The 27,993-nt window shown below is 43.6% G+C and overlaps 2 protein-coding genes across 2 annotated transcripts; one reads left to right on the top strand and one right to left on the bottom strand.

The window, feature by feature from the left end:
- Positions 1-27: 27 nt before the first annotated feature.
- Positions 28-21,579, top strand: pdcd11 (programmed cell death 11). Its single transcript, XM_056408919.1, has 47 exons — positions 28-50; positions 529-650; positions 970-1,113; positions 1,267-1,431; positions 1,563-1,724; positions 1,812-1,932; positions 2,117-2,286; positions 3,543-3,650; positions 4,399-4,611; positions 4,728-4,852; positions 4,952-5,012; positions 6,814-6,960; positions 7,048-7,299; positions 7,446-7,571; positions 7,662-7,856; positions 8,030-8,200; positions 8,295-8,508; positions 8,595-8,744; positions 9,596-9,708; positions 9,886-10,364; positions 10,547-10,609; positions 10,925-11,024; positions 11,155-11,244; positions 11,361-11,463; positions 11,552-11,729; positions 11,993-12,049; positions 12,140-12,262; positions 12,436-12,558; positions 13,102-13,270; positions 13,783-13,914; positions 14,027-14,173; positions 14,833-15,083; positions 15,440-15,539; positions 15,670-15,759; positions 15,876-15,978; positions 16,067-16,244; positions 16,507-16,563; positions 16,654-16,776; positions 16,955-17,077; positions 17,609-17,777; positions 18,315-18,446; positions 18,559-18,705; positions 19,119-19,369; positions 19,904-20,072; positions 20,177-20,330; positions 20,635-20,800; positions 20,990-21,579. The coding sequence occupies exons 2-47, from the start codon at positions 549-551 to the stop codon at positions 21,159-21,161; spliced, it is 6,888 nt and encodes a 2,295-aa protein (XP_056264894.1). The 5' UTR covers positions 28-50; positions 529-548; the 3' UTR covers positions 21,162-21,579.
- On the bottom strand, positions 21,570-27,901 carry zgc:175214 (uncharacterized protein LOC557610 homolog). Its single transcript, XM_056408923.1, has 6 exons — positions 27,811-27,901; positions 26,526-26,653; positions 24,813-24,855; positions 24,260-24,301; positions 23,429-23,511; positions 21,570-22,433 (listed from the first exon to the last, which is right to left on the bottom strand). Exons 2-6 carry the CDS (start codon positions 26,630-26,632, stop codon positions 22,322-22,324), a joined length of 387 nt encoding a protein of 128 aa, XP_056264898.1. The 5' UTR covers positions 26,633-26,653; positions 27,811-27,901; the 3' UTR covers positions 21,570-22,321.
- Between the last annotated feature and the right edge of the window lie 92 nt (positions 27,902-27,993).

Below are 27,993 nucleotides of genomic sequence, written 5' to 3'. Positions count from 1 at the left end.
GGATCATAGCGTGTTGCTGAACAACATGTGAGTTTTGCCGGAGATTTAATGTAAGGACACGTTTCATGATAAACACGGAAAGAACCGTTTGATATAAGTATAGATCGAAGTCGAGTTTAACTCTCTATCTGATAGGCCTTTTGTGCTGGAAAACACGCTTTATGTTTAGCCATAGTGCTCAAATACGATAAAGGTAGCTAATGTTGTCTCGTGGGTCTTGAGTTGTAACAACGTTTTTATATACAGCGGTATTGAATCCGATTCTAGAGGACTTGGTTATATATTTTTAACTAATTAGTTAATATGTTTACATGTGTTGAATGCATCAAGCTGCTGTGTGTCTCCCATGATGCTATCATTGTTATGCATCTATTTCATTAGTAATGTAAAAAAAAAAAAGGATGATTGAGTTGCATGAGAAGCACAAACTGGGTCCATTTATCCGTGACTACTTATTACCTCACGTTGTGTATCATCAGCTCAGGTTAACGGTTTTAAAACGGGGAAACTGTCTTTGATTTTATTTAGAAATTAAAAGAACATCCAACATGGCGTCAGTGGAAGAAGACTTCCCTCGAGGAGGGAAGGCAACGAAGCCCATCGACAGCAAAATAGTGGTGCATCGGACAGAAGTGGACAACTTATTCCAGGTATGATACTAATCTGTTCTATCTTTATATCTGTACCCCTGTAAAACATGCTTCACTTTGTCAGGACAAATCCCAGGGTGTTGCAAAAGCCTCCATGGAACTGGGTAACAGTTTAAATGATGAGGATTATAACACAATAACAGGCAATGTGTTCCTCAAATCAGTGCGTTGCTAATGTTGAAGTAGTTTCTTTCTCATCAGAGGTTGTGCCCTCTTATCACTTTCCTTTCACACGCACTCTGTATTTAAGTATGGATTTTTAATTGTTGTACTTGTGTAAAATGACCTCCATAGTGAAAGATTGTTTGCTTTTCTCTAGCAGTCAAACGAAAAAGCCGAGACCAAGAAAAGAAAAGGGGTGAGCAAAGATGCCAACAAGAATCTCAAGAAGTTGAAGACGGGTAAAGGAGACGGTCTGACGCTGAATGCACCGGCCAAATGTGTGGAAATCCTCCACATTAAGGTAATGCATATGTCGAGAGCCGGCGGGTGTTTTATAATTTGTCAAAATGTGATAAGTAGGTAAAATGATTTTTAGTGTTGGACAACTGGGAATCAAAAGCATATTAAGTTCAGTATTGAAGTTTAATATTGTGTGCTTTTTCTGCATTCCCAGAATTTGAAGGAGGGCATCCTGATGCTTGGCTGTGTGAAGGATGTAACTGACTTTGAGGTGACAGTCGGCCTGCCCTGTGGCATGCAAGGCTTCCTCAGCATCATGCACATCTGTGACTCCTACACCAAGCTGCTGAGCGAGCAGCTGGAGTCAGCTGATGCAGAGGTCAAATCAGATAGTAACTTACATTCGACTAAGGGTTATATATCAACCTTTTTTATGTCTGAGAGTTTACTCGTGTGCCAGGATGTCTTGTAATTTAAAAAAAAAATGTATCTTGTGTTTTTACTTCACAGGAGTTCTGCTCACTACAAGATCTCTTCTTCCCTGGCATGGTGTTGCGGTGTGTGATTGCCACGTTGAATATCGCCAAAAGTGGCTCCCTTAGCATCAAGCTGTCAATCAATCCAAAGCTGGTCAACAAGGCGATCGCCTCCGGCTCTATGAAAGCTGGCATGGTGAGTCACCAGTGATCTTCAGCTACGTATTTGGTAAAACAATTTAAATTCAACAATTTATCGTAATGTCATTGTGTGACAACTCAGGTCTTGAGTGGGTGTGTGGAGAGTGTGGAGGATCATGGCTACATAGTTGACATTGGCCTCAGTGGAACCAAAGCCTTCCTGCCAAAGAAAGCAGTGAAAGACCAACACAACAACGCAGACGGTATGACTCGGCATTTAATTTGACATTTACTGTTGAAATAATCTCAAATCGGTGGCATCTTTTGAGATGCAGAGTAGTAGTAACGCAGTTGTTTCCCAGTTTTCAGCATTACAGTCCAAAAGTAACCGATTTAAAAGAAGTAAGAATACATGTCACAAGCTTTTGTGTGTTCTCGTGTCTCCAGCGCTGAAAGTGGGTCAGTATTTGATTTCTAAAGTGGAAGACGTAAAGAACGAAGGGCGTCTGGCCCGCCTTTCTGTCAGCACGCCCGCCCAGGCCTGTGCTGAATCGGAGCAGGGCTGGAACCTCACCAACCTGATGCCTGGCCTTCTCGTCAAAGCTACCATCAAAAAGGTAGAGACACGCCTCTTATTTTGGTAACGTCTCTCGAAGGTTAAGAGGATAAGTGGCTGCCTAGAGTTGTTTTGTTTCATCCACTGAATGATCTTCTGTCAGGGCTGAAAGTAGGCCGATACGGTCCGGTTCTCCATTTTACTAAAAGTTTCAGTGCCGGAATGCATTACAGTATGTTTCACTCTCATTAATTAACATACTGAGATAAAGTGTTGGTGCTGCATTCATGTAGGTTCAGAAAAAAATAGTTCCTGATATGAAAAATTCAATTGACTACAACACGTCTTCTTTGTAGCTTCTATGTTGTTTCATCAAACTACTGAAAGCTCATCAACACATTAAAGTCTGAAAAACGTATATATGTATCTACTCAGGAAAATAGGAAGAGCATGTGAATCCAATCAAAATTTTAAATTAGGATTTAATAAACAAAGAAAACATTTAAAATTAAAATAATAATATATATATATATATATAAACAAGTTTACCTTTTCAAGAAACCCAGTTAGTAGGTCATGGGTTCAATAAATATATTGGAACTTATTTCAAATTTCTTTCTCCATCATATACTGTAGGTGTTAAAACAATGACTGTTTGGGTTCTACTGCATGAAGGCTGGGATAGTAGAACTACCATCTACTGTCACCTTTGTATACACTACCGTTCAAAAGTTTGGGGTCACTTAGAAATGTCTTTATTTTTCAAAGAAAAGCACTGTTTTTTCAATAAAGATAACATTAATCAAAAATACACACTATACATTGTTAATGTGGTAAATGACTATTCTAAGTGGAAACGTCGGGTTTCTAATGAAATATCTCCAGAGGTGTATAGAGGCCCATTTCCATCAACTATCACTCCAGTGTTCTAATGGTACATTGTGTTTGCTAATCGCCTTAGAAGACTAATGTCTGATTAGAAAACCCTTGTGCAATTATGTTAGCACAGCTGAAAACAGTTATGCTGGTGATATAAGCTATACAACTGGCCTTCCTTTGAGCTTGAAGTTTGAAGAACAAAATTAATACTTCAAATATTAATCATTATTTCTAACCTTGTCAATGTCTTGACTATATTTTATATTCATTTGATGAATAAAAGTGTGATTTTTCATGGAAGACATGAAATTGTCTGGGTGACCCCAAACTTTTGAACGGTAGTGTATATTCGCTCCAAGAGTCAGAATCACAATCACAACTTCAGTGGCCGCCATTTTTCATTTGACTAACGTCTACATGTTGTTGTTGTTGTTGCAGGTGACCAAACATGGTCTGATCCTGGACTTCCTGTCCTCCTTCACTGGCCAGGTGGACTTTCTCCACATGGAGCCAGATCAGACCTCCAACTACACTGAGGGATCTCAGGTAAAAACTGATCCATCCATGTTCTCGGCTCTTCAATCTGGTCTGGTCAATTTCACCTCATCAAAACATTCCTAAACTAGAATGGGCACTCGGTAGAGCGCATACCTTCGCATATCACAAGCTTGGGCATTGACTTATGAACATTTTGGCATTAGTTGCATGCCAATTGGACAAAAATGTATCGTGCTATGGTAAAAAAAAGATTTTGACCTTTCCTTGACCTTGACCTTTGACCCGATTGATCCCAAAATCTAATCAAATGGTCCCCGGATAATAACCAATCATCCCACCAAATTCCATGTGATTCAAGAAGATTTGACCTGTTCATGACCTTTGACCCGATCGATCCCAAAATCTAATCAACTGGTCCCCGGATAATAAACAATCATCCCACCAAATTTCATGCGATTCGGTTCAATACTTTTTGAGTTCTGCGAAAGATTTTGACCTGTTCATGACCTTTGACCTTGACCTTTGACCCGATCGATCCCAAAATCTAATCAACTGGTCCCCGGATAATAAACAATCATCCCACCAAATTTCATGCGATTCGGTTCAATACTTTTTGAGTTTTGCGAATAACACGCATACAAATAAATAAATAAATACACGGCGATCAAAACATAACCTTCCGGCATTTTCAATGCGAAGGTAATGAAGGCGTTAAATGTTACCAGCGAACGGATCACAGTGCGTTTTCCTCAATGAACTTGGTCGGCTAACTGTTGTTTTGCATGAATCCACCCAGGTGCGAGCCTGTGTGCTGTACGTGGACCCGTCCACCCGTCTGGTGGGCCTCAGCCTGCGCAGCTTCCTCGTTCACCCCGGGACGACGATTGACCACACTCCTGCTGGAGGCGAACGCATCGGAGAGGTGGTGAAGGACTGCAAGATAACCGCCATGCACAACAGGTCTGGAGGCATGGTGGAGATGCCGGACGCAACGGTGGCCTTTGTACATGTGAGTCCCAGTGATGTTTTGAATATTAAAGCCTGTTTTGACTATTAGGAAGAATAAATGCTGTCTGAATATTCTGCTGACTTGGCATTACGGTAATAACTCAAGTGTTTTGACAGAGGAACCACCTGAAGGAGTCCAATACGCTACCGAATGAGAACAGAATACTGGCGATGAGTGAGCACACTGTCAGGATCCTGGACTTCAGCGCCATGGAGCAAATGCATTTCGTTAGTCTGCGGAAGTATGTTGCACCTCCATTCATGCGTGTTGTTCCACAGTAGCAATAGCTTCTACTCTTCCAATGTGATGTATTGACCATCGTCTTCTCTCTTGATTTCAGGAGTGTGATTGGCAGGCGTTTTTTCAGATATCACGATCTTGAGGCCGGTCAGGTCGTAGAGGTAAGAATAAAGCATCGCCATCAAAGCACTCGTTTGACACTTTGAGACACACTTTTAGTTGCTTTCTTGCACAGTTAGATTTGGGTTTGAAATACCACTTTTGTTTCCATTTGTGAAATATGAAAATATAGCCAGCCGTCAGTTAGCTTAGCTTAAAGACAAGGAACCTCAAAAGCTCATTAATTAAAGGGGTACATTCACATCAATATATATTATATATATATTTTTATTTTTTTATTTTTAATATGTATGTATTTTTTTATATATATATATATAAAAATCTAATTTATTTATTTATATATATTTGTATTTATTATTTATTTATTTATATGTATATGAATTTATATTTTTTTTATATATATATTTTAGTGCTGTGAAAAATAACGCGTTAATTCAATTACAGGTTTAACTAGTTTTTTTTTTTACCGCATTTAACGCATGCGCAGAATGAGCTTCCAATCCGTCTGTTGTTGGTCGTCGGGACGAAAAAAAAGTCACTTGCAAAATGAGCTTCCAATACACCACTTCAATCTGAACTCTGTCCGCTCTCATGCAGACGGTCTGTTCATCGGTAATGATCCTTCCGCAGGTTCACCTACGGAAACCTTGTTACGACTTTTACTTCCTGTAGATCAGGGTCTCAACACGTCGATCGCGACCTGCCAGTCGATCGCGGCGTAGTGTTGGTAGATCGCATGACATTAAAAAGATTGGCCCGCCCCTGACATGTTCTCTATAGCACGTCTTTGTTCTTTTATTAAACTAAACGTCTGTTGTTGATCGTATCTCCACAGCAGCATGTCATTTCTGTCTCTTCGCGTTGCGTTAACACTTATCGATCTCCGTCTCGCGCCGCAGAGCTCCGTGCGCGCGCATCGGGACCGAGCAAAAAAAATGTCACTTATCAATCTGTCCACCTGTCCGTGTCCGGGCCGGTGAGGTTTCAGCTTTGCAGCGGTGTCCCCGCCGTCCCTTTCATCACGGCCCAGTTCATGAAGAAAACCCACACAGTCAGTTTGCCTCAGCAGCTGCTAGAGGAAGACTAGAGGCCTTTAGATTGTATCATGGTGGAGTTCATGGTTGACAAACAAGAGAAAAATGTTCTGTTTAACCCTCCTGTTACCTTTACATTTACTCACATATTTTACCCTCGGGGTCAATTTGACCCCAGCAATTAAAACCTCCAGAAAATTATTAGAATTAATATTGCTTCCCAAGTTTAAGTGTGAGGTACTTTATGTTTGTTTGTTGACTACCTAAATAGCCCTTTAAATAAATAAAAAAGTTGATATTTCTTATATGTTTGACACAGTGAAAAACAGCCTGGGGTCAAATTGACCCCAAAGAACACCGACATTAAACATTGAATGGGGTCAAATTGACCCGAAAGGTAACAGGAGGGTTAAACATTCTGTTTAGGATGAAGATGTATTAATGTTCTATATGGAAGAAAACTGCTAAATAACTGCTGAGTTGCAGCACCATTGTATAGAAGAATGTATAAATGTATATATCCGTCTTTTGTCATAAATCTCTATGTTCTCACAAAATATACCGAGAATATCGGTAATATGTGATTAATCATGATTAATCCACAAAAACCTGTGATTAACCCGATTAAAAATTGTAATCGTTTCACAGCCCTAATATATTTTAAATATATATATATAAATAATAATAAAAATATACAGTTAAATACCCTCTCCAATAATGTTGTCATTTTTAATATAGTTTTCCTGCCTAGTCCTAGTGTCTATTATCTTTGACACTGTTTCTGTCTTCCACGTGTCTCCCTTCTCAGGGAACCGTGTCATTCCTGATTGATCACGGCATGATCGTGCACCTGACTGACCATATCAAAGGCATGGTGCCCCGGACGCACCTGTCTGACATCCTCCTCAAGAACCCCGAGAAGAAGTACGTGGAGGGCATGAAGATCAAGTGTCGGGTGAGTCCATATTTTGTTTAAACGCCTCTGAGATAACCACGAGAACACAGCTCATCTTTGACATGTTGTGTGAATACGCTCCTACAGGTGTTGTCAGTAGATGCACAGAACAAGAAGCTCTACCTGACCAGGAAGAAGGCTCTGCTTGAAAGCACCTTGCCATTGTTCCTCAGCTTTAACGACGCCCGTCCTGGCCGCGTGTCCCACGGCTTCATCGTCTGCATCAAAGACTTTGGCTGCATTGTGCGTTTCTACAACAACGTCAAAGGTTTGGTGCCCACCAACCAGCTCAGCTCTGAGCCAATCATCAACCCCGAGGAGATCTTCTACGTGGGCCAGGTGAGGAGATCGATGAGCATGGACACAGAGGATCGTGCCTTTTTTCTTTTCTTTTCTCTATTCCAGATGTTTGGGAACCTTTTTATCAACGAGACTGTGAAGAATTCGGCATCTCATAAGTTGTTTGTTTTCTGTTGATTGTCCAGGTGGTGAAGGCTAAAGTTCTTCAGTCTGACCCAGACAACGCGAAGCTGGTGCTGTCATTTAAGGCCGTGGTGGAGGGAGACACACAAGAAGCTGCCGTCGCCCAGTTGGACTGTGAGGTGGGATCGGTAAGTGTCTCCAGTTTTTTTGCTTTTTATTTTTCTTTCATCTCAATTCATTATGATTTTTACCTCAACGTGTGTATTTGTGCGATGTAGCGGCTGGATGCTAAAGTGCTGAAAAAGTCCATCAACGGTCTGGAGGTGGCCATCCTCCCCGATGAGGTCTTTGCCATACTACCCACAATGCACCTTTCTGACCACCTGTCCAACTGCCCTCTGCTGTGGGAGAGTTTGCAGGAGGGAGACAACATCTCAAACCTCGTCTGCTACGGCAAGAACAAACGGAGCATCGTATCCTTTCTAAAAAGGAAAAAAGTCTGAGGAGATAACCTCAACCTGCTATGATTGATTGATTCTGCACAGTATTCATTATTTTACCGCCCATCGGGAAATACATTTCCTACTCATGAAAAGCAGGGAAATTGTTGTTGTTGTGGTCGTTTTCCTGAGTTGTTCTGTTAAAGAACATCACCAAGAAACCAACGGTGAGATGGTCGCTGGAGGAGGGAGTGGTTGCCAAGGACTTCTCTGAAGTCACGGTTGGAATGCAGCTGATTGGCTGGATCAAGAACATCATGCCGTATGGCGTGTTTGTGGAGTTTCCATACGGCCTCGTTGGTCTTGCCCCCACGGCTGTAAGTAAAACGGCTTTACGTTTACTTTAACTCCACGCCTTTTTATCCATTTTCCCCCCGCTAAAATTCTTCCCCCGCTTTTGCCTCTTTCTAGGCCATGACGGACAAGTTCCTCATCGATCCAAAATGCGCCTTCCAGCTGGGCCAGACGGTGTTCGCCAAAGTGAGCAACCTGGACGTGGAGAAACGGCGTTTCCTGCTCACGCTGAAGATCTCCGAGGTCATATCTCCAGAGGGCGACGCCCAGACGAGGCTCATTAATGGCCTGAAGGAACGAAAAGCTGTGAATGAAATGTTAGCTACAAGAGGTATGAGCTCATCGGTCTTTTATATCTTCATGTTTTAAGTTTGTCTGCGGTGTCTAACGTCCCGTTGCCTCCGTCGTCGCTCTCAGAGAACAGCGATCCTCGCCAGCAGCTCGCCGCTCTGACCGTCGGTCAGAAGCTGAAGTTGACCGTAGACGCTGTGAACGACAGCGGCGCCACCTTCAAGTCTGACGATTTGGCCGGTGCCACCATTATGGGAAACAAGCACCATGCCACGGGTGTGTATTTAAGCAGAAATGTATTTTAAATCTTGTTCCTCCCCACGTCTAGTCCCCCTTTCCTTTAACCCTCCTGTTACCTTCACATTTACTAACATATTTTACCCTCGGGGTCAATTTGACCCCAGCAATTAAAACCTCCAGAAAATTATTAGAATTAATGTTGCTTCCCAAGTTTAAGTGTGAGGTACTTCATGTTTGTTTGTTGACTACCGAAATAGCCCTTTCAATATATTAAAAAAGAGTTGATATTTCTTATATGTTTGACACAGTGAAAAACAGCCTGGGGTCAAATTGACTCCAAAGAACACCGACGTTAAACATTGAATGGGGTCAAATTGACCCTAAAGGTAACAGGAGGGTTAAGGCGCTGTGCTCTGGTCTCTCTGGAAGGCCCAAACACTGGAAGCTGGGGGTCTTTCCTGTTCCTTTGTGATAATAGTCTTTGCCTTCACATGTTTGCTTCTTGCAATGCGTAACAGCAACAGGCTGGAATCAGAGTTGTTATGGTTTGATTGCATCAAGCTGAATAATGTGGTCGATGATGCAGCTGCATTGTTGATCACCAATATAGTCGAGTGGATGCAGAGGGTCAAACTCCAAAAACACTGGATCCTCACAGAACTCAAAAGCATCTTTTACCCCCTGTGGAGTAAAGTCATTAAAACCCTGTGAAGCAGATGATTGTCTTCTCACCTGCATGAGACCAGCGGGTCCCGGCCCTTGCGGATGGGACTCGTCTCTCATCTGCTGAACTGTTATCTTCAGTATATTATGTTTGATTTTTTTAAAATGTCTTTTTGCTAAATCCCTTTGTGAAAGCTGCTGGATGTAATTGTAATTGTTTCCAGGCGTTAATATGACCCCGGGTCAGAAGGTTACGGCCGTCGTCCTCCACGTCGACGTCCTGTCCGCCTGTGTCCACGTGTCCATCCGACCCAAGCTGGTGGCCAAGAAGAAATCCGTGAGTATTCTTTCCAAAAGAAAGTTGGACTGAACACACATTCCTCAACGCCTCCGGATATTTCACACTAATGTACTCGATATATTATATATATTAGAGCACTCGGATTCTAATAATATTTAGTAGTTATTGCTATTGTTCTGTTGCGATGTTGGTTTTCATCTCATCTCTTGACAGCTGGCCGAAGGATCAAAGCACACGGCGACCATGCAGCACATCGACAAAGACTTCTCCGTCATCTCTCTGGGCGACACGGCGCAGCTCACCGTGATCCAGACCACCGGCCACCTCAACGAGACGTCGCTGTCCGAGTCCGACCGGCTGAAGGCGGGGATGATTTTGGCCGTGGAGGTCATCGAGCCCAGCTGCCAGGAGCTGCAGGGGCTCGCCCTCGTGTCGTGGAAGCGCACGACGCGCCCGACCTCGGAAAACCAGAAGGGTCACCGCTTTGGGGATACGGTGCGCGGTGTCGTGCGGTCGGTGAAGCCCACCTCCATCCAGGTCACTCTGGAGGACGGCGCCACGGGCAACGTGCACGTTTCTGAGCTGCTGGAGCTTGCCGACGTGCGTCAGGGCTCCTTCCCCACGTCCACGGTCAAAAAGGGCAGCGCGGTCACCGCCAGGGTCATCGGAGGGCGCGAGGCCTCCGGCCGCAGGTAACGTGTTGGAGGACGCATTTCTAATGGCATGTTCCTTCTTTTGTCACCCGTTTTGTTTTAATTCCGTTCTTGATTCAACGGACACTATAACAGTGTAAAGTGGAATGTGATGATTTCCGATGTATTATTTTTTAAGTTGTATTTAACTTGAATTTAATCTCCCATTTCTTATGTTTCAGATACTTGCCCTTCTCCCATGCCAGATTTACATACACCATCCCTGAGCTCACACTCATACCGAGGTAATTGTGTTTAGTATTGTTATATAATAATGATATACTGCACAGGTACCTGAATATCTTTTTAACCATGAAGCAAATTAGTACATTTACAGCATTATTAGTGTCAAACCAGTTATACTGACACGGTTTTATAAAATATCATGCAGATTAGTAATGCTAATAACAATGAGATGAACCTGTGGCAATATGAGGGCTGTTCTAAATGTATGTCAGGATGTGTATTTAATTACATTTTTAATCTGCTATCACCCCGCTGCAACACCTTTTTGTGGTTGGTCCATTTCTTATGAATTTTGTAATTATTTTTCTCCCCAGCAAATTGGATCAGAGTCCAGATTTAGTTCCACCAGTTCCAGCAAAAGAGAAACTAGAAGCCTATACGGTCGGGGAAGAAATTACATGCTTTGTATCAAAGGTAAGTTTGGGAAACTTTGCCGTAGCTTGCTTTACTTCTCAGTTTCCACAAGGCACTTTTTTATCAGAAGTTTATAAATCCAAAACGACTTCAATGGAGCAACACTGTGTGTTCATGCTTCTGCCTCCAGTTTATTCCGAAGAAGAAGACTTTGAACGTCACCATCGACCCGGCTGTCACCGGGACAGTCGAGCTGCTGGACATGATCACCGATCTAAAAGTAAGTTTATAGCATTTCACATGTATATCCCTCGAAGGCTATCGTTAAAACGTGAGAGAAAATGAGAAAAGATTAGATGAACCTACATTATTTCTCTAAATTCTGCTTGTTTTCAGAACGCAAGCCACCCGGAGAGGCTGTTCAAGCTCGGCCAAGTGGTCGTCGCCAAAGTGATCGAAGTGAAGTCCAAACCTCAACGTCTCATGCTGTCGCTCACAGGTCTGTAGTCAACGTTGTTTTAGATTGTTCATCGAAATACACAGACGGCAATTTGATCCGATTTCTGTATTTCCTTTTTGTTTTCAAGGTGATCACAAGCTGGAGAACGGCGGCGTGACTTTGGGGACGGTGGCTAAAATTCTCCTTCCATACGGCCTCCTGGTCAAACTTCCCTATGGCAACATGGGAACAGTCGCCATCACCGAGCTGGCGGACGCCTACAAGCCGAGCCCACTGGCCGCGTACAGCAAGTATCAGCTGTTGAGGTCAGCGACCTTTCTAATGTGTGGTGCACATTCACCTCACTTACAAACTGTAACTAAGTTATTTAACTTGTTGACTGTAGTTCAGGTCAAACAGAATAAGCTGTTTAACTCATTCGAGGCTTTTTGTGATGGTTGTGCTGCTGTTGTTTCACTATGCCAGCAGCTACCATACAACATGTATCTCGGTACCACTATCATACTTGTAATACCATTGAGATTATTTTGAAGTTGAGTTTATTTTTGCCTCTTTTTTTCTTCTTCAGATGTTTCATCCTTGGCAATAACGATGGCAAATGGCAGTTGTCTCTGCGTCCATCGAGGTAAGAGCGAGTTCCCCTTGGGTTTGTACATTTTTGGGTGTCAACTTCTCATGAAATACATCTGGTTGACCGTAACTTTTGTTCCTCAAGGCTGAACCCCCAGCAGTCCAAGCCAGCGAAGGACCCAGAAGTTATGTCTATAGACGACCTGAAGGCCGGCCAGCTCATCAGAGGCTACATCAAGTCTGTGGGGGAGTACGGGATCTTCATCCGGTAACTGGCACTGAACTTTAGCTTCAACTTTCTTAGGCATTAGATATTGCATTCATATTTAAACTCCATAGAAACATACAGAATTCTAAAAGGACAGATGTGCTTCATATCTTTGTAGAAAATGTCGTTCCAGGTTCAGTTATGTATGTCTTCATTTCATGTTTTTCTTCCAGGTTGTCATCGAGCATCACGGCAAGAGCTCAACTCCAGCTCTCCTCCAAGTACTTTGTCAAGAACCACGCGATCTTCTCGGAGCACCTGACTCGCAATACGCTGCTCACGGCCAAGATCCACAGGTACAAATGAAGCCCCGGGTTTGTTTCTGTAGTCACAGAGCGTTTCAAAATAAAAAAGCAAAACCAGAGGACTCTAAATATTCTGAGCTCTGAATTGGGAACTGTGTCATTGTGGTATCTCTGTGCTTGTGTCATCCGATGCAGCAACTTTTTATTTATTTATTTTATTTTATTGAATTTTTCTCTTTGAGGGTGGGAATTATTCAATTACTTTATTTATTTAATAAATTAATCTACTTTTGTATTTTTCTTTTCTTTTTAATGTAATGTTAAATATAGTGTTCTCTGTATACTTTTGCATGTTCTCTTGCATTGTGAAAATATAATATTAAAAAAATATATAAGATCAAAAGGGATGAGTCATCACAACAAACATTACTAAATCCAATTTAATGGATGGGGAAATTAATTTTGGACCAATGGGAAGAATCTAGCACCGTGATGCTGATGGAGTGTCTCTCCACATCTTTGCCCAGTGCAGCTTTTAGGTGACAGTCAATGCCGTCGTCACGTCTTCACCTCCTTTTCTATTCTTGTCCTCAGTATTGACGAAAAGGAGAAGCTGGTCCACCTCTCTCTGCTCCCGCAGGACACCGGGAAGCCAGACGTCCTCCCTGAGTCTCTCGGTCTGCCGCTGTGTTTCACCGGCGAGGAGAAGAAGGAATACGACTCCAAGAAGAAGAAGAAGCGAGCGGCGTCCGAGAGTGAGCAGGTAACAGAGGGCGACCACCACGCCGAGGTTAACTCCATTCACATGGATCAACGGCATCTTCAGTTATCATTCATTATCCTTAAATCTGACCGTATTAAAATCTGCTAAATGCTTAATGGTCACCGATTCCCTTCTATGTGTGTGTGTTGCAGTTTATTAGCTTCGCATTGAAAATGCGGAAGGTTATGTTTTGATCGCCGTGTATTTATTTCTTTCTTTGTATAAAAAGTATTAAACCGAATCGCATGAACTTTGGTGGGATGATTGGTTATTATCCGGGGACCATTTGATTAGATTTTGGGATCGATTGGGTCAAAGGTCAAGGTCATGAAAAGGTCAAAATCTTCTTTTTCCCATAGCACGGTCAATTTTTATCCAATTGGCATGCAACTAATTCCAAAATGTTCATAATTCAATGCCCAATCTTGTGATATGCGAAGGTATGCACTCTACCGAGTGCCCATTCTAGTTTAATCTTTGATGGTCGTCTTTACTGTGGTTCCATGTCTCAGTCCCAGGTTTCAAAAAAGAAGAAGACAACAAAGAAAGCAAAGACCGATGACGCAGACAGCGGAGTGGAAGTGTACTTAAGAGAGCAGGAGGAGAAGAAGGATAAAGAAGAACCCAAATCTGGTTCTTTAAAAGTAAGCGATTGCACTGCTGTTTTTCACATTCATACACATCTCCATAGAGTTGGTCGAGTAATATTATTATTTAGAACCTTAAGATAAATGTCCTCCTCCTCCTCTTCATCAGCGGGCGGCTCCCAGCTCATCGGGTCCATCCAGGCTGCAGGTGGCTTCAGGTTTCTCTTGGGACGTGCAACTGAGCTCCCTGAAGCCGGCCTCTGCGGCGCAGGATGCCGACTCCAGTGACGAAGAGGACCAAGACGGGAGCAGCCAGGTGAGCCGACCACAAGATATACACGCATGTATAGTCTTAGGTTTATTAAAGGAATGTATGTTTGTGGGGCGGCTGTAGCTCAGTGGGGTAAGAGGGCCGTCCTGCAACCGCAAGGTTGTGGGTTCGATCCCCGCTCTCCCCATTAGTTGCAAGTCGAAGTGTCCTTGAGCAAGGCACTGAACCCCCAGTTGCTTCCCGGGCGCATCACTGCAGCCCACTGCTCCTTAATAACTAAGGATGGGTTAAATGCAGAGAACTAATTTCCCCTTAGGGATTAATAAAAGTGTATATTTATTTTATTTTATGTAAAAACATAAAATAAAAATATTTCATTTTTTATCTTATTTATTATTTTTCTTTATTTTATAATAATTTTCTGATTTATTTGATTATAATAATTTAGGATAGGAATATATAAGCATTTTTGCTTCTACCAATACCTTTTCAGTCTTTCTGTTTTGAATATTATATAGAATAATATTGTCTTGATTGACTGAATATAATACACAACAACGAGAAATTCGACTCTCTGTCAATCAGTTTAAAGATTATCTCTCGGCGTCTTTTGTAATTTCGAAACATCTCTCCTTTCTCTGCATCGAAACACATTCCGCCATCAAACTCATCGTCCGTCCTCCCCGTCTTTCGCCTCCCGCCAGCCCCAGAAGAGGTCTCGTCACGAGCTCCAGCAGGAGCAGAAGGCGGTGGAGAAGGCCCTGGTGCAGCGGGAGACGGAGCTCATGGATCCGAGCCTGCGGCCCCAAGATGGCGGCGCCTTCGAGCGCCTGCTCCTCGCCTCCCCCGACAGCTCCCTGCTCTGGCTCCAGTACATGGCTCACCATCTGCAGGCCACCCAGATCGAGCAGGCCCGCGCCGTGGCCGAGCGGGCCCTGAAAACCATCTCCTTTAGGTGATTTGACTTCTAGATCAACTGTTTGTCATTGAGAAAATACATTTTATTTTTGACATGGTGTTTGATTGGACCGGATGCTTTCAGCCCTTTCAGGGTTCGTACGGTCATGGAAAACCTGGAAAAGTCATGGAATTTTAAAATGGTCATCCTGACACTGTTTTATAAAATATCATGCAGATTAGTAATGCTAATAACAATGAGATGATCCTGTGGCAATATGAGGGTTGTTCTAAATGTATGTCAGGATGTGTATTTAATTTAATTTTTAATCTTCTATCACCCCACTGCAACACCTTTTTGTGGTTGGTCCATTTGTTATTTATTTTTAATTTTTGTATTATTATTCTCTCCAGAAAATTGGATCAGAGTCAAGATTTAGTTCCACCAGTTCCAGCAAAAGAGAAACTAGAAGCCTATACGGTCGGGGAAGAAATTACATGCTTTGTATCAAAGGTAAGTTTGGGAAACTTGCCGTAGCTTGTTTTACTTCTCAGTTTCCACAAGGCACTTTTTGTATCATAAGTTTACAAATCCAAAACGACTTCAATGGAGCAACACTGTGTGTTCATGCTTCTGCCTCCAGTTTATTCCGAAGAAGAAGACTTTGAATGTCACCATCGGCCCGGCTGTCACCGGGACAGTCGAGCTGCTGGACATGATCACCGATCTAAAAGTAAGTTTATAGCATTTCACATGTATATCCCTCGAAGGTTATCGTTAAAACGTGAGAGAAAATGAGAAAAGATGAGATGAACCTACATTATTTCTCTAAATTCTGCTTGTTTTCAGAACGCAAGCCACCCGGAGAGGCTGTTCGAGCTCGGCCAAGTGGTCGTCGCCAAAGTGATCGAAGTGAAGTCCAAACCTCAACGTCTCATGCTGTCGCTCACAGGTCTGTAGTCAACGTTGTTTTAGATTGTTCATCGAAATACACAGACGGCAATTTGATCCGATTTTTGTATTTCTTTTTTGTTTTCAAGGTGCTCACAAGCTGGAGAAAGGCGGCGTGACTTTGGGGACGGTGGCTAAAATTCTCCCTCCATACGGCCTCCTGGTCAAACTTCCCTCTGGCAACATGGGAACAGTCGCCATCACCGAGCTGGCGGACGCCTACAAGCCGAGCCCACTGGCCGCGTACAGCAAGGATCAGCTGTTGAGGTCAGCGACCTTTCTAATGTGTGGTGAACATTGACCTCAATTACAAACTGTAACTAAGTTATTTAACTTGTTGACTGTAGTTCAGGTCAAACAGAATAAGCTGTTTAACTCATTCGAGGCTTTTTGTGATGGTTGTGCTGCTGTTGTTTCACTATGCCAGCAGCTACCATACAACATGTATCTCGGTACAACTATCATACTTGTAATACCATTTAGATTATTTTGAAGTTGAGTTTATTTTTGCCTCTTTTTTTTTTTTCAGGTGTTTCATCCTTGGCAATGACGATGGCAAGTGGCAGTTGTCTCTGCGGCCATCGAGGTAAGAGCGAGTTCCCCTTGGGTTTGTACATTTTTGGGTGTCAACTTCTCATGAAATACATCTGGTTGACCGTAACTTTTGTTCCTCAAGGCTGAACCCCCAGCAGTCCAAGCCAGCGAAGGACCCAGAAGTTATGTCTATAGACGACCTGAAGGCCGGCCAGCTCATCAGAGGCTACATCAAGTCTGCGGGGAAGCACGGGATCTTCATCCGGTAAGTTACCCAGCACTGAACTTTAGCTTCAACTTTCTTTGGCATTAGATATTGCATTCATATTTAAACTCCATAGAAGCATACATACTTCTAAAAGGACAAATTTGCTTCATATATTTGTAGAAAATGTCGTTCCAGGTTCAGTTATGTATGTCTTCATTTCATGTTTTTCTTCCAGGTTGTCATCGAGCATCACGGGAAGAGCTCAACTCCAGCTCTCCTCCAAGTACTTTGTCAAGAACCACGCGATCTTCTCGGAGCACCTGACTCGCAATACGCTGCTCACGGCCAAGATCCACAGGTACAAATGAAGCCCCGGGTTTGTTTCTGTAGTCACAGAGCGTTTCAAAATATAAAAGCAAAACCAGAGGACTCTAAATATTCTGAGCTCTGAATTGGGCACTGTGTCATTGTGGTATCTCTGTGCTTGTGTCATCCGATGCACCAACTTTTTATTTATTGAATTGTATTGAATTTTTCTCTTTGAGTGGGAATTATCCATTTACTTTATTAATTTAATTAATTAATCTACTTGTGTATTTTTCTTTTCTTTTTCTGTAATGTTAAATATAGTGTGCTCAGTATGCTTTTGCATGTTCTCTTGCATTGTGAAAATATAATATTTAAAAAATATATAAGGTCAAAAAGGATGAGTCATCACAACAAACATTACTAAATTTAATGGATGGGGAAATTAATTTTGGACCAATGGGAAGAATCTAGCACCGTGATGCTGATGGAGTGTCTCTCCACATCTTTGCCCAGTGCAGCTTTTAGGTGACAATCAATGCCGTCATCACGTCTTCACCTCCTTTTCTATTCTTGTTCTCAGTATTGACGAAAAGGAGAAGCTGGTCCACCTCTCTCTGCTCCCGCAGGACACCGGGAAGCCAGACGTCCTCCCGGAGTCTCTCGGTCTGCCGCTGTGTTTCACCGGCGAGGAGAAGAAGGAATACGACTCCAAGAAGAAGAAGAAGCGTGCGGCGTCCGAGAGTGAGCAGGTAACAGAGGGCGACCGCCACGCCGAGGTTAACTCCATTCACATGGATCAACGGCATCTTCAGTTATCATTCATTATCCTTAAATCTGACCGTATTCAAATCTGAGAAATTCTTAATGGTCACCGATTCCCTTCTATGTGTGTGTGTTGCAGTTTATTAGCTTCGCATTGAAAATGCGCAAGGTTATGTTTTGATCGCCGTGTATTTATTTATTTATTTGTATGCGTGTTCCTCGCATAACTCAAAAAGTATTAAACCGAATCGCATGAAATTTGGTGGGATGATTGGTTATTATCTGGGGACCATTTGATTAGATTTTGGGATTGATCGGGTCAAGGGTCAAGGTCAAGGTCATGAAAAGGTCAAAATCTTATTTTTCCCAAAGCACGGTCAATTTATATCCAATTGGCATGCAACTAATGCCAAATTTTCATAATTCAATTCCCAATCTTGTGATATGCGAAGGTATGCGCTCTACCGAGTGCCCATTCTAGTTTAATCTTTGATGGTCGTCTTTACTGTGGTTCCATGTCTCAGTCCCAGGTTTCAAAAAAGAAGAAGACAACAAAGAAAGCAAAGACCGATGACGCAGACAGCGGAGTGGAAGTGTACTTAAGAGAGCAGGAGGAGAAGAAGGATAAAGAAGAACCCAAATCTGGTTCTTTAAAAGTAAGCGATTGCACTGCTGTTTTTCACATTCATACACATCTCCATAGAGTTGGTCGAGTAATATTATTATTTAGAACCTTAAGATAAATGTCCTCCTCCTCCTCTTCGTCAGCGGGCGGCTCCCAGCTCATCGGGTCCATCCAGGCTGCAGGTGGCTTCAGGTTTCTCTTGGGACGTGCAACTGAGCTCCCTGAAGCCGGCCTCTGCGGCGCAGGATGCCGACTCCAGTGACGAAGAGGACCAAGACGGGAGCAGCCAGGTGAGCCGACCACAAGATATACACGCATGTATAGTCTTAGGTTTATTAAAGGAATGTATGTAAAAACATAAAATAAAAATATTTCATTTTTTATCTTATTTATTATTTTTCTTTATTTTATAATAATTCTCTGATTTATTTGATTATAATAATTTAGGATAGGAATATATAAGCATTTTTGCTTCTACCAATACCTTTTCAGTCTTTCTGTTTTGAATATTATATAGAATAATATTGTCTTGATTGACTGAATATAATACACAACAACGAGAAATTCAACTCTCTGTCAATCAGCTTAAAGATTATCTCTCGGCGTCTTTTGTAATTTCGAAACATCTCTCCTTTCTCTGCATCGAAACACATTCCGCCATCAAACTCATCGTCCGTCCTCCCCGTCTTTCGCCTCCCGCCAGCCCCAGAAGAGGTCTCGTCACGAGCTCCAGCAGGAGCAGAAGGCGGCGGAGAAGGCCCTGGTGCAGCGGGAGACGGAGCTCATGGATCCGAGCCTGCGGCCCCAAGATGGCGGCGCCTTCGAGCGCCTGCTCCTCGCCTCCCCCGACAGCTCCCTGCTCTGGCTCCAGTACATGGCTCACCATCTGCAGGCCACCCAGATCGAGCAGGCCCGCGCCGTGGCCGAGCGGGCCCTGAAAACCATCTCCTTTAGGTGATTTGACTTCTAGATCAACTGTTTGTCATTGAGAAAATACATTTTATTTTTGACATGGTGTTTGATTGGACCGGATGCTTTCAGCCCTTTCAGGGTTCGTACGGTCATGGAAAACCTGGAAAAGTCATGGAATTGTAAAATGGTCATTTCCAGGCCTGGAAAAGTCATGGAAAAAACTTAAATCATAAAAGTTTGGGAAAAGTCATGGAAATTTGTTATAATCTCATGTTCATTTACGCCGAGTTTGAAATAATTAATATGTTTTTTAAAGAAAGACACTCAAAATATAAGCCGGCGTACGCTATCAATCCGCATAATGTTCTATATTTTTTATGTTTATACCGAGATTTTAGTTTGGTAATGGAAATTTGTTTTAAAGTCATGGAAAAGTCCTGGAAATCCATTGGTCAAAATGTGTAAGAACCCTGCCTTTTAAGAATAGTGATTGTATCTGCTGGGGTGAGGCGGTAAAGCAGTGTGTCCACATCCGTGTTGAGGCCCGGTTTTAACTTTATTTTTGTGTTCGTCCAGGGAGGAGCAGGAGAAGCTGAACGTGTGGGTGGCCCTGCTTAACCTGGAGAACATGTACGGCACCGAGGAGAGCCTGAAGAAAGTGTTTGAGCGAGCGCTGCAGTTCTGCGAGCCCGTGCTCGTGTACCAGCAGCTGGCGGACATCTACGCAAAGTCCGACAAGGCCAAGGTACGATCCACCGGGGGGAGCGTTCGTCGAGACCGATGCTGAAACGCCGTGCTATGGAGACGCCAACATCCTCGTGTCTCTCTTTCTATGTCGCGGTCGTCCAGGAGGCGGAGGGCCTGTACAAGACCATGGTGAAGCGGTTCCGTCAGAAGAAGGCCGTGTGGCTGAGCTACGGGACCTTCCTGCTGCAGCAGGGCCAGAGTGACGACGCCAGCGTTCTCCTGCAGAGGGCGCTGACGAGTCTGCCCTCCAAAGAAAGTAAGATGGTTTGCCCCATACCTTGAACCAAACTCTAGTCTAACAGAATGTGTGTGTGTGTGTGTGTGTGTGTGTGTGTGTGTGTGTGTGTGTGTGTGTGTGTGTGTGTGTGTGTGTGTGTGTGTGTGTGTGTGTGTGTGTGTGTGTGTGTGTGTGTGTGTGTGTGTGTGTGTGTGTGTGTGTGTGTGTGTGTGTGTGTGTGTGTGTGTGTGTGTGTGTGTGTGTGTGTGGATTCTGCTCCCCCGTCCCAGCTGCATATCTCCACAGGTTTTGAACCTTTCCGTTTTGTCGTGCCTCCTCTCAGGCGTGGACGTGATCGCCAAGTTCGCTCAGCTGGAGTTCCGTTATGGCGACTCGGAGAAAGGTCGCACCATGTTTGACAAAGTCCTGACGAGCTACCCCAAACGCACGGACCTGTGGTCCGTCTTCATCGACCTCATGGTCAAACGTGGGTCGCAGAAGGAAGTCAGGTGAGCCGCGCCCCTTACTTTGCCGTCGCTTTTAACACATTTAGTTGCATTCCTTCTATCGTGTATTTTAATATATGGGAACTGGACTTAAACTAATGAGCCGTAATGCTTTGCATGACAAAAACTGAGTCTTAACTGCATAAAGTTTTATGATCAGACATAAAGAGCGCTTCTTGGTGTCTCCCGCAGGGCGCTGTTTGATCGGGTGATCCACCTGAGCGTTTCAGTGAAGAAGATCAAGTTCTTCTTCAAGCGCTCTTTGGAGTACGAGAAGAAGCACGGCACGCCAGAGAGCATCCAGGCCGTCAAGGAGAAGGCCATGGAGTTTGTGGAAGCTAAAGGCACAGAGGCCGCCAACTAACCACCGAATGCACACAATAATACACACCACGCTGTGTGTGTGTGTGGACTGCGGTTTGCCGAGGTCTGAGCCTCACACCTGTTCACAAATGAGCTTGTGGCTCCAGGTGCTCATACAGGCTCCTCCTCAAAATAATCAACTTCCTAGCTTGTACTTAAGCTTTTATGTTTTTTTTTAAATTGTTATGGACCGAAGTCAAACATTTGTTTAGAGGGGTTGGGACAAACATCTGTAAATGTTCAAAGAAAACTGGTATTTGACATTTCCTTCTAGTGAATGTTGCACGAGAGAGCGCTATAAAGAGAATAACTTGTGTCATAACTATGAATTTACTGCATTGTCATTCAAAACACTTGTGGGAATATTTTCTATTAATCCGGCTATCGCCGTTCAATAAATCCAACGCCATTACAATACATTACGTGACGTTTTATTTAAAAGCAACAAATACAAAATAACAATATATATAGAGGGACATGTTTACATACAGGCAAGACTAGTTTTCTATCAGTCTCTCTTTTTTTTTTTTTTTTTTTAAGGAAAGGGCATCGTGGGACACAATCGGTAACGATAGTGTCTACGTAACTCGTGGTCGTAATCCCGCTGGTCTTGGTTTCAGCCTCCGGCTGCTGGAGCATCTCATACGTTGGCAGTATTGAAGATGCATGTGTGGCACAGGGTTATGGCAGAGGGGGAGGGGGGCGGGGCTGAGATGGTTTGTGCTGGCTGTATTGGTAACACCCCTGAGATATTAGAGGTATCCATTCTGATCCTGATGTCCTACTCGATGGTCTGTCGTGATATCCGGCGCTCCGTTGGGCGGCCGTGTTTTTTTTTTGGTGACCAGTGCAAGATGGAAGTAGAACTAGGAGCATTTTTTACATTTTTTTTTTTTTAGGAAAAGATCCTATTCATCCATTCCACCCCACTGCCTTAACCGATCTGATCAGATCATTTTGGTGCCGTCGATATCCAATTCCCAGGAAGGCATCTTGCTCAAAGGCCAGCGGCAGCGGGGCAGCCGCTTCGGATCACTATCAACATTTCTTGTGAGATGTCTTTCAGGTTGACCGCTGTCCATCATCCCTCGTGTATTTTAATGTGTGTTTTTTTTTCTTTCTGGAAGGGGAGTCCGGTTTCGGCTCTCTCCCGGCTCCCCCTCACACCTCCTCCGCATCCAGCGGCCCCTCGGTACTCCCTGTGTGGAGCCGGAGGATGGGTTTGTTACACATGGGACACACGCTGCGGATCTCCAGCCACTTCAGGAGGCACCTGGCGGGACAGATTCAGTTACACGTTAGTTACCAAACAATAACACCGTACTCTAGTTTCAAGAGGAGCATCTCTACGCGACAATCCCATATAGAATATACACTTTTATTAATCCCCAAGGGGAAATTAGTTCTCTGCATTTAACCCATCCTTAGTTATTAAGGAGCAGTGGGCTGCGGTGAAGCGCCCGGGAAGCAACTGGGGGTTCAGTGCCTTGCTCAAGGACACTTCGACTTGCAACTAATGGGGAGAGCGGGGATCGAACCCACAACCCTGCGGTTGCAGGACGGCCCTCTTACCCCACTGAGCTAAAGCCGCCCCTATGGACTAAGAGGAAGCCATCGTGGTGGGTTAGTCCGACATGCGATTATGGAGTCTGGTGGCTTTTTGGGGTTAAATTGCGGTCCTGTTTTCAGATTACCATGGGATAAGGATATATTTTTTAAAGTGCACTTTGAAGTCTTTTTAAAAATACGAAAAAAGAAAGCAGTTAACCCCTCATTGATGAATGCATATTTTCTGCAATAAAGATCTGTAAACATTTCCTTTGCAGTCACTTGTACAAATATGGTTTTATGGAAAATATTAGTAAAACAAATTTTCAAAGATGATTTTTTTTCAAAGAAGAATCAAAAATGCAGCTTCTTCCAATCCAGCATAACAGAATAGCATTTATAGTCATTTTTTGGATGAATCTGTATTGTCTTTCTTTGCCTATATGAGACTATTGATGCTCTCAAGTGCTAACGGAAAGCCAACCGGTTAGTCTGACGTAGTCCAAAGGTGAGAAAGATCAAGTAATATAAGATGTCTTGTTTGTTTAGTCAATATAATCCGAGGTGTAAATGTTGTAGATCTGAAATGCAGAAACTTCTCGAGTCCTGTCGTCCCCGTGAGGCTCGTTGTTTCCTCTATTCCAGTGTCACCGTAACTAGCTTCACACTTATTGGACTGCCATCGATCTGCATCTTATTTCCAGTTTTGTAAACACTCACTTCTTGTGAAATGCGTGGGAGCACGGACACACGCCCAGTTCATCTCTGCTCCTGAATTCTTCCAGACACACCGCACAGGTTTGCTGCAAGAACAAACAAACACAAAATATGTAGGGTTAGTGTTTGTGATCATATAAAAAAAAAAGATGTATCCCTCCATCTCTATTTACATTCACTGTGTCACATGCAATGGTTTCTTCTCTTTTTTCCCTTTGAATTTTTTTTCTTCTATTTCTTGAGATTATTTTCTTTATTTTTTTGTGAGGTCAAAGGTCAGGGATGTCGTATGTGTACAGACTGTAAAGCCCTCTGAGGCTAATTTGTGATATTGGGCTATACAAAATAAACTGAATTGAATTAGATACATTTGAGTAATACATTAAGTCTGACCTAGATTTAAAGCATAATCTAGTTCTTAAAACAGTGCCATAACAACTTTTTCCCGAGGGCCATTGTCTTGAAAAGAAAAGAAAAAAATATTTTTAGAAATCACAAAAGAGGAGATCTTTTTGTTATGCATTTTGAATGAGTGCAGTTATTCCTGGAGTCCTCATTCTTCTACAAGAAGGGAGCCGAGCAGGCACTCTGACAGCAGCTACAATATATATATATATATATTCATATTCATATATATTTTAAATGGCTGCATTTGAGATGCAAGGTATTTTCAGGCCATCTCCTTGGAGTGTGTGCAGCATGTTTTAATCACATCTGAGCTGCCACAGACGCAGTGTGGTCGTGACATGTGCACAGCTGCACACGCGTGATGCAGGTCATCATATGTGCAACACAAAAAATGCTTCGAGGCGTTTTGCAGCAAGAAGGACTTACTCCTAGGAGGCTCAGTTTCTTGCTTGTTCCCTTCAGCACCACCTACAGTTGGCAAAAAAGGGGAAGAGAAATATTGTCATGTGATTGACGTGTTAACGCACAGCTCTGCTGGCAGAAAATCTATGGTGCCAAACAAACATGTGATCTTGGTTCAACGTCCCAACGTCCTAACGTGACAAGAGTGCTGTGTACTTTTTTTATTGCTCGTGTAGTTTAAGAAGAAATATAAAAAATCATCATGAATAATAAAAACAGCTGCAGCTGGAGTTTCACCTTCCCCAAAGCTGTGGACACTAACTGTCACCGCGCTACATTGCTGCTACCTGCTGGTTGTGACAGGCGTGTTCTCACTGCAGCTGGATGAGCAGCTGAGAGGGCAGCTAAGGACATGGCTTACGTCAAGGTCAAGTATAAATAGCTGCGTTAGGTTCCACAGTGGACAATAACAGAGTGAAATACTATATTAGTAGGCCTAAGCTATTTATAATGTGCCTCAGAAGCCGGTGTTACATGTCCCCACCGTAGTGAGATGGACTGCAGTGATTATACGCACCTCATTGTAGCTGAACTGCTCCCTTGTTCCTTGTTGTTTCAACCTGAGTGAGGCAGAGAGGGAGAACAACATCTGTACGGTAGAAGAGACCGTCGTAACAAATGGAACTTGAGTCAGTGGTTCCCAACCTGGGGGCCGAGGCCCCCCAAAAGGCCCCCGTGAGACGACTCTTAGGAGTATGAGCAAGATGAAACCCCTGGTAGACAATAATAACTAAAAACCCTGAATTCTTTGTTTTTTTAAATTATTGTGTCGGGTCTCAGGTTTATTCAAATGAAGCTTTATTCAAACTTTATTCAAACTGAACAGCAGGACGGTCACGATCACTCACGGGGAGATATCATTACATGTTAACAAGGCTCTCAAGTTGTGAAGACAGGCAAGAGTGACATTTCCATCAGCCCCCCCCCCCCCCCCACAGAACGAAATTTTCGGATATCAGTCAGTCGCGCGCAATTCCAGGATGCTTTATTTTCATTGGTTGCTGGATTAAATCTTACCCAGATACAACAGATACGGTTGTTTTTCTGATTGGCTATTGTGTAGCCCATTTCTTTTTTTTGATTGGCTGATAAGTGGCACCTCACAGCAGAACTCCAGGGGAGCGCTTGATTCCTCCACGGTGAGGGCAGCGCGGCCAGCTCATGTTTGCGCTGCGGCACATTAAAACATTAAATAGCCGAGAGTTTTTTTCAGCGTGAGAAATACGATGTGTGGCGGGAGTGCGTGACTTAAGACCGAAATGCGTGAGTCTCACGCTCAATGCGTGACACTTGAGAGCCCTGTGTTAATGTGTCGCGTACAAAAACAACATTATGAACCACTGATTCAGTCATCCGTGTTATTCATCAAAATCTGTATTTAGTCCCATGAACTCGTCACATCCATTCAGTTTTCATTTTAGTCCAATATGTAGGCAGGGCTCTCAAGTCTCACGCATTGAGCGTGAGACTCACGCATTTCGGTCTTATCTCACGCACTCCCGCCACACATCGAATTCCTCACGCTGAAAAAACCTCTCCGCTATTTAATGCTTGAATGCAGGGATGCTCAATACGCCGATCGATTGTTCCGCTGCAGAGCTCCGACGCCGTTCTGCGCGCATTGGGATGGAGCAAAAAAATAGTCGCTAGCACCCCCCGTCAACAACTCTTTTCGGCTCGATGCCGGCGCGCGCAACGGTCAGCTGTATCGGGTGCTGATGGAAATCTCACGCTTGCCTGTCTTCAAAACTTGAGAGCCCTGTGTAGGCCACTGTCCTTGTAGCAGTTTATACGGTCTAGCTAGCTTAATCTGCTAGTCTGTTGCTAACTTTATAACTTTAAGTTTTAAGGCCTTTTACAAAAAAATAGCTGCCTATAGCCTGATATTACTTATTCATAATTGTATTGATTAGCCCTGCAACTGTAATAGATTGATATGTTTTTTTTATCTCTAAACAAGTAGGCTATAGACCGTATGTAGCAACGTTAGCAGCTGTGCAGGGCAGCGCTACATAGATTTGCACCAGTATTGCTGCTATCATCACATATTAATTAAGATCTCATCACCGAGCTAGTTTTTCATGAATTATAACCACAATGTGTTGCAAAGTTTAATCAAACTACCAACGCTCTCTCACAGGATTAACCTCTTGCTGTCATGTCAAGTGTCTTTTTTGCACACTCTTTTTCCCCCCCGCCTCCTCCCTCTCCCCAAACCTCCCCTACTTACCTGAACAGGTAGCAGCAGAAGATGAGGCTGAGCATGAAGACGAAGAGGCCGATGCCCAGCACAATGACGTAGACATTGAGCGGCAGGTGATAGACGTCAGACGTCATGCTGCGGTAGTGTTCAGAGCGCTGGGAACCCAAAACCACACAGACACCACACAGAGGAGTTTTCAGATATAGATCAACATACTTAACATATGTTTATATATGTCTGACAGGAAGTGTCAACTCTGTGGGACTTTTCAGGACAGTTAACCGCAAACACATTTTGATTTCTTTGTTTACAGCCTCAAAATTGCATTTTTCATCTCAACAGGATTATGGTTAAAACCCCAACAGGGCAATGTGTCCAGATGGTACAGATATGCCACACAAGCGAGAGTTGTATCATATATTTGTAGTTTGACATAATATTGTTGTTGTTTGTTCTGCAGGGAGCTGTCACTGGCACTGAGGTGGCAACTGAGGGAATCACAGGGCTGCGCGTTAATTGGCTGTGAACATGACAAACATGGAAGAGAGACACCACTTCCGCTTCAACACCATCTGTTCCACAGACTATAGAGGTGTGTGTGTGTGTGTGTGTGTGTGTGTGTGTGTGTGTGTGTGTGTGTGTGTGTGTGTGTGTGTGCACACGGGGGGGATGGAAGGGTAGGGATGTCTAGTGCCTGTCTGAATTGTGTGTGCTGCAGGTGGCAGGGGGTGGTGTATATTAAACAGATTGAACTCATGGGACTTGAATAATTTGGTTAAACAATCGCGGAGGAAGCCCCACTTCCACATGCCACACGTGTGCCTATTAATTTGCGGCGAGGATGTTCTTTGCCAGCCTCTAAATGTCCATGTGTCTCTCTTTAGAGTGAATGAATGGATACAGCTTGCACTCTGTGGGGGGTGTGGGTTGGGTAATTTGACATGGTTGGGGGATTTCGAGGGGGGGAGTGGGTTTAGTGTAGGGTTGACCTCGGGTAACATAATGAGAGACACAATTATGAAGCAGGCAATGGATGCACTGCAGAATCAGTCAAATGCAACACAACAAGAATGCAGTATAGTTAGAGAATACACTATCTTCAGTTTCAGTTGTCATGGCTGCCAAACAAACATGACCTTGAATTATTATTCACTCCACTCTCAGTAATTTACCAATTCTCAAAGTACTCCCACTACGGGGTCGCCCATAAACCAGCAACTGAGTAGCTAAGTTTATGAGATACAAGAAAGCGCACGTGCCACCACCTCTTGTGTATTTATTTGACAGATGGCGTCGAAATCTACTCACTTACCGTTACACCATCGAGATGGTTGCATGAAATTTAACTCCCAGAGCGGCAGCGGTACATCCAGGCTCTGCCGGGAGGAGACAACGCCGGTGGTCCGAAGCTTCGGGGACACTGAATCTGGATCGAGTCTCTCTTTTTCTTTTGTCGGCTTGTGTCCGCTCCTCAAGAAAAAACAAGCGTCAAGAT

This window comes from Pseudoliparis swirei, chromosome 24, assembly GCF_029220125.1.
Source record: "Pseudoliparis swirei isolate HS2019 ecotype Mariana Trench chromosome 24, NWPU_hadal_v1, whole genome shotgun sequence".
NCBI classification, from domain to species: Eukaryota; Metazoa; Chordata; class Actinopteri; order Perciformes; family Liparidae; genus Pseudoliparis; species Pseudoliparis swirei.
Note: the sequence above shows the minus strand (reverse complement) of the source record. Positions and strands in the feature narration are given on the sequence as shown.